The sequence below is a fragment of the Cyprinus carpio genome, chromosome A17 (genome assembly GCF_018340385.1).
Source record: "Cyprinus carpio isolate SPL01 chromosome A17, ASM1834038v1, whole genome shotgun sequence".
NCBI lineage: Eukaryota > Metazoa > Chordata > Actinopteri > Cypriniformes > Cyprinidae > Cyprinus > Cyprinus carpio.
Window position 1 is genome coordinate 12310082 of NC_056588.1, and position 12993 is coordinate 12323074.

General features: G+C 37.3%; 1 protein-coding gene across 1 annotated transcript in view; it reads left to right on the forward strand.

The window, feature by feature from the left end:
- Nucleotides 1–5690, forward strand: part of LOC109108447 (ribosomal protein S6 kinase 2 alpha-like) — a 57890-nt gene extending 52200 nt beyond the window's left edge. The window contains 10 exon segments of the mRNA XM_042774137.1: nt 42–144; nt 636–766; nt 1498–1623; nt 2032–2121; nt 2266–2424; nt 3244–3405; nt 3661–3737; nt 3854–3971; nt 4060–4197; nt 4279–5690. Of these exon segments, the coding sequence (XP_042630071.1) occupies nt 42–144; nt 636–766; nt 1498–1623; nt 2032–2121; nt 2266–2424; nt 3244–3405; nt 3661–3737; nt 3854–3971; nt 4060–4197; nt 4279–4401 (1227 nt within the window). The 3' untranslated portion in view covers nt 4402–5690.
- The last annotated feature ends 7303 nt before the right edge of the window (nt 5691–12993 follow it).

Consider the following 12993-nt stretch of genomic DNA (forward strand, 5'->3'; position numbering starts at 1 on the left):
ATGGTTGAGTGTGAAAAAAATATTTTTAAAATCATTTTCAGAAACTCTTTAGACGAGAAATAAATCCTCCATTCAAGCCAGCAGTGGCCAGACCTGATGACACCTTTTACTTTGACTCAGAGTTCACTTCTCGTACCCCCAAAGGTGAGGGATCATTTCTCTGATCTGTGACTAGTCTCATTAGTTCTCGTGGTCAGTTTGATTTTTTTGGACAATGGCATTCAAAACAAACTACTGGGGAATTTAAAGAGATAGTTCACCTAAAAATAAAATACCCACCCTCACGTTGTTTGAAACCTAAATGATTACCTTTGTTCAAAAGTTGTTGTTTAGCAGAATGTTATAAGAAATTTCCTTTTGTACATATAATAAATGTGGATGGAGGCCAGAGGCTGTCAAACTCCAAAAATAATTATATAAGTTAAATATTCACTAAAGTCTTGCAAGATTTGTTACATCTAACTGTGGTCTCCATTCACTTTCATATTATGGAAAAGAGCAGTGTGAAAATTCTGATCAGCAGCTCCTTTTATGTTACACAAAAGAAAGAAAAAAATAATACAGGCACAGCATTGAATTACATAATACTTACAATATTCATCTTCATGATTTCTCTGCTTCTTGTCCTTTCTCAGATTCCCCAGGAGTTCCTCCCAGTGCAGGGGCTCATCAACTCTTCCGGGGCTTCAGCTTTGTTGCCACAGCGATGCTAGAGGAGGAGGGCAAAGAAGAGCCATCTCAGCCCCCTCCACACCCTGTAGTACAGGTATGTATTTGGTAATATGTAAAAATACACCTGAAAATAACTCTTTGTATTTTGCTGTGGCCATTCCTTCTCAGCTTTTATGACAGTCTATGACTGTATTACAGGGTTCAGGTTAAACTTAAGTTAACCAGTGGAATACTGTTAATTAGCACAGAACATAATTAAGTTTTTTGTGCCAAGTTACAGTGTCCAGTTTTTCTTGTCATGGCCGTTTAAAGTTGATAAAGTATATAATTTTCATGTGATGATGAAAGTGATAAGGCTATCTGACCTTAACACCTGCAAGGACTGTTTAAGAGGTGTTAACTTTTGAAACAATTAAATTGTTTGAGGTTAGAGTATAACTTGTTTTGAACCCCAAACATCCTATAATTTATGATTAAATGAGCTTGAAATGGCTGACCACTAGATAGCAGTATTTCTACCTTTTACTTTGATTTATGTAAGAGTGAGTGTAATGCACTTTAATGGAGATGTATCAAGATGATACAAATGGTTCAATGTTAATGAAGGATGCGATTAGTGAAAAAATGGCTTTACTTTGTATTAGTGATAGCATCATTCTGTGCTATCCAGCATTTGCTATAATGAGTTCAAACTGTAATGACAGTATGTACTGTTTTTGCCTGTGTTTGAAAGAATGTAATCCGTGTGTTCATTATTATTATTATTGATGTATGAGGGTGTGGCTGTTCTAATACTCTGTTTACTGTGTATCTGTTTTCAAGCAGCAGCTTCACGGTAAGAACATCTTGTTCAGTGACGGTTACACATTGAAGGAGGACATCGGCATGGGCTCTTTCTCTGTCTGCAAACGCTGCATACACAAAGCAACCAATACGGAGTATGCAGTAAAGGTAAGTGCCTTACTCTGTTAACCCCTCTAAATATTGTACTGATGTCATACTATTTGTTTTTTGAATTATATTTTCTTTTTTTGACATCACCATTATGGGTTAGTTTACCTAAGCATCTGTGACTCTGTTTTTGATGAAACTGCATTTTAGAGTCAGTTTGGTTTTTTAGACATATTTTGATGCTTTGTAGAAAATAACTGTAGTTATGAATCCTAAAATCTGTGTTTCATATAGTATACATTTATATTTCTTTATATACTTAAATAAAAAATATATTTTCTTTTGAATGCTCTTTTACTTGAACATCATCAACAAAAAGATGAAGGCTATGTTCACTAAAAGAGTTTTAGATGCATGTGGTCTTCTGGTGACTAATACCGTACATCATTTATTGTATGATTCTTATAGATGATTGATAAGGCAAACACTGACCCATCGGAAGAAATTGAAATCCTGCTGAGATACGGCCAGCACCCCAACATCATCACTCTCAAAGATGTTAGTACAACAGCATATTATTTCACAATTAAATGATCTGCAGAAATCATCTTCATTATTGAAATTTAATATATGCATACAATACAGAGGGCTAAAAATGCTACCACTCCTAATTTAATAAAAGAAAAAAAACTTGTGGTGCAGGTGTATGATAATGGGAAGCAGATGTACCTGGTCACTGAGCTGATGCGAGGAGGTGAACTGCTGGACAGAATCCTCAAGCAGAAGTTTTTCTCAGAGAGAGAGGCTAGTGCTGTGCTGCACACTATCACAAAGACTGTGGAATACCTGCACTCTCAAGGGGTGAGAAAACATGCATGGACAAACACAATTACATTTGTTGATGATAACCTGCCACTAGTACAGAATATGTTAGTATGATTCACAGCTTGTGACAGAGCCTTTCTTTCCCCTCCTCTCTAAGGGTGTTCCTCAGGGCTCTTCCCTAGGCCCTCTTCTGTTCTACTCCCATCTTTTCCCTCTCCTCTGTTTGCAACATTTATTGTGATTAAATAGTTTTTATGTTAACATCTTTCCCAGAAGAACCATGATGTATAGGCTTCTGAGGCCTAACATCCTGTAGCTTTTTATACCATATATTATAGCAGTGCTTGAAAAATGAAAAAATTGACTCAAATCAATTCAATTAAACCACTCTTCCTTGAAATCTTACCCTGATATAATAGTAAAGAGGGACTGGGGGCAATTGTAACTCTACATTTATTTTAGCACAATATTTAATAGAATTATAACATATATCCCACATAGACTTTTGATTTAAACACATTCCCAAAATAATTAGTGCCATATAAACTATTAAGTAATATTTAAACAATAATATTACTACTTAAGGTATCATCTTATTTAAGATACAGTGGATTAAAATGTATTATTCACATGGTACAATTGCCTGTTGCAGGGGCAATTTTAATACTCAACTTGAAATTTGATATAATGTAGTCTTTTTCATAACTGCTGCACTCTTAATGTTACAGTTACTAGTTGGCACATATAAATTCTTTTTGCACGTAAAGATGACAGGTAGATTTGTAGCTGTCTGTGAGTTATGCAGGAAAATGTATATGATTCTAAAATCCCATGTGTTTTTTTTTTTTCTACAAGGTTGTGCATAGGGACCTGAAGCCCAGTAATATTCTGTATGTCGATGAGTCTGGTAATCCAGAATCTCTGCGCATCTGTGATTTTGGTTTTGCCAAGCAGCTCCGGGCAGACAATGGCCTTCTCATGACACCCTGCTATACTGCCAACTTTGTAGCACCTGAGGTGAGTTCTCACAACAGACTGTGGAATTCTCTATAGACCAATGAACATATTAAATGCCCGATGTTTTATAACTACAGTGATAATGAAAAACGCATTAGTTGTGACTTTGTATGCTTCTCTTCAGGAGTTATTTGTAGCAAAGGACAGTTTGTACTGTGTGGCTTTAAATTCTCTGGCGTCAGTGTGTTTTTTTGATACGCGGTTTTGAGTATTATTCTCAATTACAGTGCTGAAACATATCGTTTTGTGTTGCAGGTACTGAAAAGACAGGGCTATGACGAGGGCTGTGACATTTGGAGTCTTGGCGTATTACTATACACTATGCTTGCTGGGTAATTCACTCCCATTATTAATAAATATCGCACACTCTGTTTCCCCACACAAAATCTGAAAACACATCCACATCCACATCCACACTAATATTTCCTTTGGTTTTTAATTGTACCAGTTTTACACCATTTGCCAATGGACCAGAAGACACTCCAGAAGAGATTCTGAGTCGGATAGGGAGCGGACACTTTATTCTGACGGGAGGTAACTGGGACGCGGTGTCTGATGCTGCCAAAGTAGGCCATGACCCCACCCCATCCACATAACCATTCAAACTACTCTGACAGGGTTTTTATTTTCTCAAACGCATGATTTCTCATGCAGGATTTGGTCTCTAAGATGCTCCATGTGGACCCTCACCAGCGGCTCACAGCCAACCAGGTCCTGAAGCATCCATGGATCATTCAGAGAGACAAACTTCCCAACAGCCAGCTACAACATCAAGATGCCAAGCTTGTCAAGGTATCAAAGCCCTAAGGCTTTTAAATTTATCATATAGAACATAAATGGTGGTCTATTACTTCACCAGCTCTGTCCTCACAGGGAGCGATGGCTGCCACATACTCAGCACTGAAGAGTTCCCAACCACCCCCTGAGCTGAAGCCCATCGTGTCCTCATACTTGGCGCAGAGGCGGGTGAAAAAGCTTCCTTCCACATCTCTGTAGAGAAGGAGGGAAGGAGAATTGGAGTAGTACTCCTGACTGAATGCAGTTGTGTAAAAGACTGATGGATGAAAGAACCACACTGAAGCTCTACAGACTAAAGACAGTCTCTTGAACCTGCCCATGACATCAGCACTGCAGTGGAGCTGGCAAGCACACAAGGCAAGGGAGGTGATTGGCTGATGAAGTTTGAGGGGCGTGGCCAGTGAGGGTTCCGTTCTCCCTTAGAAGTAGGGGTGGGTGGGTGTGTGTGTGAGTCTGTGTGTGAAAGATATTTCAAAAAACCGGGTAATGGATACTGTTATAAAATACACGATATTCCCAGTGCATATATGTCTTGGTACTGTAATACCTAAATATCAACACTGCTGAGGTTTGGATTGTCTTTTTTTTTAATCTCAGTTTTTATTTGTTTTGTTTTTTGTTTTTTACCTCTATAGTTTGTTCAACTGGATTTTTATGTTGATTTGCATAAGATCTGTCTGTTCTTGGAAGCCTTTCAGCTGTTCTGCTTTCCAATTGTCCAGTAGTTGTCTCTTAGTCCGTCTCTTCCTAAAAGCTCAAAGTGGCCTTTAGAAGAAACAGAGATACTCCGATGTAAGATTTCACACACATGGATCAGTAAAGGTTAAATATATATTCCACAAGGATCCGGTGAGCATGTTCACATGACTATCAACCTAAACAGAATGGAAGTGCTTTCTGCATGGATTTGTACAATGCTGTCTTGTTTCTTTCTTGTTTTCCCCAACTCGGCACTTTTGCTTGGTGAATCTGTCAGCACTGGTGAGGACTGTTCAGAAATCGTCTTTTTGTGTGTTTACTAAACAAAGTAAAGAATGAAAAAAGTGTGTATGTGAGATGACATCTGAAGCTTGTGGCATGAAAAAATGTTGCTCCTGTTGCTCCTGCTCTTTCTGGATATTGACTGCTGTCTTCTGTGTTTAGATTTTGTTGTTGTTGTTTTGCATAAAGAGAAGTTATTTTATAAAGGCAGATTGAGCACAAAAGTGTATAAATATGAAATGATTTAATGATTGTGCATATTCCTTGTTCTCCCTGCGTTCAGATGCCAGTGTGGTGGAACTGTATTGTGCTCAGGCTGTTCTTAGCATTGCCTTGCAAATTCACGAAGCCTTGTCTTGCTCAAGTATTGCACCCTTTACCAGTCAAACACATCTTCAAAGTTTTAGGATGTGTTTGCAGCATTGTTTTACATTCCTCTTTCCAGAATTCTTGAATTGTTAAGAATAAAAAAAAGACTTGCTCTAACATAAAGAATTAGAAAAGCATCTAGTTCTGATTGTTTTGATTATTAAAACTAGTTTTACTAGGAATAGCTCACTCTAAAATGCAAATTGTAATTATTTATTCACCCCCGTGTCCTTCCAAACCTGACTTTCTTTATTCCACAAAAGAAGATATTAAGTGGAATGTCCAAGCTGTACTCTGCCATGCAGTGAAAGTGAATAGAGACCAGGAATTCACTTTCATCCTATTGAAAAGAATATTATGGTCATCCTTCTATAAATATAAAGTGATATAGGTTTGGAATGACATGAGGGTGAAAAAAATAAATATTGACAGAATATTAATTCATGGGTGAATTATTCTTTCAAATCTTTCAGTCATTTTAAAAACATTAACTGGAACAGAATTTGGAACTGTGTCCAAAGTGTTAAAAAACACAGTCTGTCTCTGTAATTGTGCATTCTGTTTGTCCCAAACCTTATTTGCTATTTGTGTGGTATTTGGGGTTATTCTTGCCTAATCTTTGAAAAAAAAAATATCTTGTGATTTATTTGTCTTTCCTTGAAGAAAAAAAAAGTAATTGTTAATTATGTTTGTTCACATCCAAAATAAAAAGGTTATATTTATTATGTATATATAAATACACACACATAAAGTATGTATTTAGAAAATATATTACATGTATATACATTTATATATTTATATTCTTATATTTTATATTATATATAAATATATTTTAATATATAAGCAGCGCAAGGCACATGGCAGATAGAGTGCAATATATTTTGTATTTATATATACATAATTATACACAGTATACACACTAAACCAGTGATTTTTTTTTTGATGTGATTAAAAATTTGTGATTTATTTGATGGTGGTTTGTATTTGTTTGTAACTGTGTTTGGTTTTATTATTGCTGATGTTGGGGAGGGGGGTGGGATGGGTTGTTGTTTGTGTGATTAATCATTTCCTTTGCTTTTACAGTTAAAGGGCTGAATTAAAGAACCTTCATCTTGATGCCTTTCTATTAAAAGAAAAGAAAAAAGTATGACTTGTCCTGTATCTCTTGTTAAATCTTTCTTTTGTTTTGTTTTATTTTGACTGACCTTTTCTTTTTCAGTCACTGAATCATAATTTGGCCCATGTGAGGTCTCAACCTCAATGTATTTGGCAGTCTTGGGGCATATTATATTTTTAATCCGCTCATTGGATTAATATACTAAAAGTCAGACAAAATGAGAGCTTTGTACATCAGAATTTAGGCCATGATGTAGTGGGATTATCTGAGAGTCTAAATCCATAATGAATGAATGAATGACAAAGCTCTTGTATATACACTCTATCTGTCTGTTCACCTGTCTGTTTTTAATCCTGTCCACACTTTCCTGTTCTCTCTCTCCAACATATTTCTCTCCTCTCCATCTGTTTTGTCTGTCTCCTCTAGAAATATTCTCCCTGCTGCCCCTCAAACACAACATTGTTTGGCCAAAATTAAAGGATCTGAAAACGTCTGGATGAAATGTATGTAAATCTGTATGTCACATGGGAGGTTAGTGTCTTGTGTATTTATCAAATAATTCATTGATAACTCTTAAAAACAAGTGTGGCTTCTTCTGAGTTTTATTTAGGTAAACTATGCAACCCTGTTAAATTTTTGATGTTATTATCATTGTATAAAATGAATAATGCTTGATATGATTTAGTTGCAAAAACTGCAAATATGATATAAAACTAATAGTTAAACAGATATGTAATTTAAGCTCATTCACTTCAATCATGTCTGTTCCAAGCAAATGTTTCATAACTTAAAATACAAGACAAGCTTATACTTTCTAGACCTTAAACATCATCTTCAGTACAATTTCATGCTGTATCTCTTGCTTTTGCGTCACATCAAAGTAACATCTGCAGCACTTCTCTGAACATTACTGATGGAATGCCTGAAATAAATCCATCATTAATCCAACAATGAGAGCCCCTTCCCTCCCGCTTCTACCAATAACTGCTATAATCGCAGATGGATGGGGCTTTTAAAAAGTTATTTAAAGCATGACTTTTGTAATTCTCACTTTGTACTGTCCCAGCTTATTTTTAACAAAAAGGGGGCTCATCACATCACTATTGCTGCTTCAAAATGATATTTTCTTAGTTATGTTAGTTTATTTTTATTTTTGAGTTATCTGTTATCTCTTATGTATTTTAGTGATTTTTTATTGTTTTTTTATCAGATATATGTAATGTATTTAAGTGCTGTTCAAATGCACAATGTCAATCATTGCACCGTATAAAACCTTGAAATATTTGAATTATTCATTTACAGTGGTTTTGAAGCAGTATTGAGCCGGAGATGATAGATTTTCCCATTATCTGAAGTGTTCTTGAGATCTGACCAAACTTCCGCTGCAGTCTCTTCCCAGCATCACTGATAGGAGCTGATTTCACATTAAGCTTTGTTCTAATGATGTGGTGTCAGGTTGAGGGGGGTCTGGGGAAATGGTTAGGGAGTTTTTCATAAAGCCACTGAATAAAGTTCATACATCAGCCTGGCTTTATTTTGTCTGACGGTGATGCTTCAGTGACATATGAATTAATCAGGTGTTACTATAACATTAAGCATCTTCAACATGTCAAAGTACAGAAATATTTGATAAAACTAGGTAATTCACAAGCAGTGGCTTATGGGTAGCAAGACATGTCTTCTGTGTATTTATGTGGCTATTGAAATTTGATTTCTATAAACTCCAAACGGCTTTTAATAATAACTATTTTAACTATTTTTTGTATAATTTTTTGTCATGGTTTTATTTGCATGTAATTTTCAAAAAGATAAATTATGTAAAATAGAAAATATAAGCTATATATATATATATATATATATATATATATATATATATATATATATATATATATATATATATATAGGCTGCTAACATCAAAAAAAAAAATTTGCATTTTTATTTTTTATTTTATTTTTTCCAAACAGTACCATATAAACAACACTGATGTTGAAGTTGATAGCTATAAATCTCTCAGTGTATAGAGTTTTTTTTTTTCAATTATCACATTTAATTTACCATTGTAATAAAGGTTTTTAGTGTGACCCTCAAGTTATACACTGTTATTTTAGACACAAATAGAGCGATGATCTGAAGGCTGATAGATTTCATTAAATTGTTTTGTATCTTTCAGTATACCTTCTGATGTTCATTCATGATTTTTGTGCTCTAACTAGGAGTAAAGCAGAAGAGATGATCGTTCGTTTCTGCCATATGGACATCACCTTGACATTGTGTGTGTGTTTCAATGGAGTAGGAAAGAATATGCACATTTTTTCCTAATCCCATGGATTAGCCACACGGTATGAAAATATATGGTTATACCTTAAAGGGCTGCAAAGTTATGATATTTCCATAACTCTCAGAAAATATGCCACATTTTCCTTAGGGTAAAATATTTCCCCAAATGAATGCTGTAAACTATTCAGGGAGCACTCTCATCTGGCACATCAATATTAAAGAAGAGTAAAATAAGCAAAACTATTGATTTCAATTTCTGTGTATTTATTTACTTGATAATTTTAACCCATGTGTCTGGCTTCATGGCCAGAACAAAGCAGATAATAAAAGTTATGATTAACTTTATTTATTTGTTTATTTAGCCTATTTATCTTTGGTGGCAAATTTCATACATATAAAACACCACAAAACATAGAGTGCAAAAATAAAGGAAACATCCAACAAGGCAACAGACATAATTTAAAAATATTATTACAACTAACTAAATAAATACATACATAAACAAATTTCCATGTGTAAATCTTGAATGACCTAAACACAACCTGTTCATGCCTATTTGAATAAAGCTCTTCATACTAGAATGTGTTTCACATAGCATTGTTGTAGCATCCATTATATCCCATCTGCCACTTGCTGGTAAATATAGAAATTAATTACTGGCCCAAGATCAGAGGGTGGAAACTGACAGTTTGACGGTATACCATAGTACAACATTTTGATTCCGTACTGCTTCATTTAAAAAGATTTCAGCTACATGTCTTTCAGCTTTAGCTTGAACATGAGTTATTTCTCTATCAAATTACACATTTATTATTATGTATTATGTGAAATACAGAATATACATATAACTCATGTTTTATGAGTGCCAAGATCTGTTGCTTGGCAACAGCAGATCATGGAATGTTGTATTTGCTAATGATCTTACATCTCTGGCTATGTATGACCTCAGCAGGGGAGGAAAAGAGTGAGATTGATGCAGAAAGATAGAATAACTTCAAAGAGAACAAGAGAACTGTGTCTGAGTGTGTGGGGGGCGCACAGTCAATTTTGCTTAAACCATCTGATATAAGGCTGTGTTGCCCAGAGGGAGGGAACAGGGTATGATTAAGTAGGGATGGTGAAAAATAACCACTTTTTGGTGTAGATATCTCTGGGGACAGCACAGAGTGAAAAAGAGAGAAAGAGAGGGGATGCTGAGTGGGCAGGAAAACAGACGGCGAGCATCCAATCAGCTGCAGCAAAGTCTGAGTCCTTTTGTCCAATAGAGTGTGACGAGTCTCCTCCAGAGTGAGCTAACAGCGCTGGTGGCTGGTGTCTTATTAATGAGTGGAGCGTCTCACAGGCAACCAAACGGTGCTTGAGCTCTCTCTCCCACGACGGAAAAGGCAGCACACACAGAATAGTACTAGTGCTTCACACCTCGACGGAAACCAACTCCAGCAGCCGTGCGCAAATATGAAGAAGCACCAACACGAGGACGAGAACTCTGACAGTGATGCAGAGCAGGAATCTTCTGTTCCTTCTACGACGAATGTCCATCCTTCTTATTCTTCTTCCAACTTCCTCCTTCCTTCGTCTTCTCAGCGGAGATCCATCTCCATGGGAGACTTTCGGAGAGTCCCTGCTGGACAGACGGGCTCCGAGCCGCCCTCTGGAGCTGCCACGGCACCCTCGTCCAAGCTGGTCACCCCCAGCTCAAGTATGGAGTTCGAAGCGGCTCGTCGGCGCCTCCTGGAGGTGGAGGAGCGCCAGCGCGTCATCAGAGAGATGGAGAGGCGGCTGGAGGAGCTAAGGGAGGTGTTTGTGCGCTCCGAACAGGAGGCGGTGGAACATGGGGAGCTGGTGGCCCGCATCACAGCTGCCGCCCAGCAGGGAGAACTATATGTGGCGGAGAACGGACAGCGGCTGAAAAAGGGATTGCGGTTCAAACGGCACAGGCCTGCCATTGTCTTCTCCTCCATGCTGGGGCTGAGAACGTGCCTCCCTTGGCCTGTCAAACTCAAATAACAAAACATCCTCTGCAAGACAGCATCGTTCTCTTCAGATCCAAGGATGTCCATGGCTCATTTTCTACTCGCTATTAGTCAGGAAATGCTGAAACCTTTGCTTTATATATATATATATATATATATATATATATAATATATATATATATATATATATATATTGTTAACTGAGATCTTAGATGGTGCTTCATTTGAGCCCACTGAAATAGCGCAGGCCTCATATTTGCTTCTTGAACAACCCAAGACACTGGGCATTTTCTGTAATGTGTGTGTGTGTGTGTGTGTGTGTGTGTGTTTTTGTGTGAACTTTGCTGATGTTTAGAGCTCTGCGCATGTGTCACACTTTCATGTACCTGGGGTTGCTTGGTGTTTGTGTCAAGAGACAGCAGGGTGTTATTCTTCCAGAAGAAGTCAGTCAGGTTTCCTGTGATTGGTCGAAAACCAAAAGCTTTGTTTTTTATTGCAGTATGGTGTGCAGAAACAGAGCGCTTAGGCCTTTCATACCAAGGACACTAACTATAACAATAACTATATTAGCACCCACACCAATGGACAATAACATCCCGGTTGTGAAGCATGCATTACAGCATGTTGTCTTCCACTGTGAATGCTCAACTCTTTAATGTCAGGTGGATTTTGATTGGCTATCAAAGATTTTATCATTCATTTGCTGGAAAGTGATTCCAGTAATATTGTTCCGATGTGACGGTATCGTTACATTTGTAGTGTGGACTTCACTATTCTCACCAAATTAGAATTGTATAGTTAGAGTTCTCACTATAGTTATCTTCGGTGTGAACAGCAGATGGATTGTACGATTTGTGCACATATACTGAGGACAGTGGCTTGTGAAGAGGTCCTCTTGAGTTCTCCAGCTTACATCTGGGGTGCCGATTGAGCATGTGCGGATGGAGAAGAGAAGTGGCGATTTATCTCTCTCTTCATCAACATTTCATCTGGGGCCTCTCTCGTCCCCGTCGCTTAGCAACCTGGACATGACTTTCATGTCCTTCAGAATGTATTTGACATCAACAGATCCAAAACTAAGCTCATGAATGACAGGCACAGGACATTTTGAGATTCTTGCTGTGTGATTTCATTCACCGCAGACTGCCAGTTAGTTTGAGTGTACTCTACTAAAATTGCCTTTAAATATGTAGTTGAAATATGTAAGCGTATGGCTGTGTCCGAAATGTAAGTCCCAGTCAAGGACCTCACAGGCAGTATGAAGGCTTTCAAACCAGCTTCTAAAGCATCATACTGTCATGTATAATGACCTAGAACTAATTCTTGTGAGAGATGACCAAACAAATATTTAATGACTACAAATGCCTAATTCTCGCTAGAAATTCATACGTTATGAATGTACAGACATAAATTATTAACCACTCCATCAGATACCATTTTCAGTCTTTCCAACCATACACAAATAATGGAAAATCACAGGCAACACAGGATCAACAACCTTCAAAACGAACCAGATAAGGGCATGTTAGACAGACAGGATGTTATGCTAACATCTGATGCCTTCCTACCTCTGTATTTTTTCAGGTTTCAGGCACAGCCAATATCACTCATTTGATACTGAATGGAAACAGGCTATTAAATGTATCACATGCAGGTTGCTATAATCTCTTTGGTTAATTATTCAGTGCAACTGCTCTCATGGAAACTTCCCATCTCTTCTATTCCTTTCTCTCTCTTTGAGCAAATGGCTCTGGCTCAGCCTTGTTTGAGAGGAGTGCGTTTGGGGACTTCAGTAAAACACAGGAGACTGCTATTCTTGGCTTGAACCAGTTAAGTCTGGAAGATTCTGGGCTAGGTAGAGAGAGAAAGATGATGTGATGCTGGCTATCCTTGTATGTCTTTACTGAGTAGAATAACCTTTTCTTCGGCAGATACATTTCTGCTGTATCGCAGGGTAAGCCAGCAGGACTGTACATCACCACTGAGAATATAACCTGCACCTGGCATCTTGCCTCATTGTGTAAGCAGACAGTTGCTCTACTCGCTGCATCATATTGGAAAAAAACAATGAA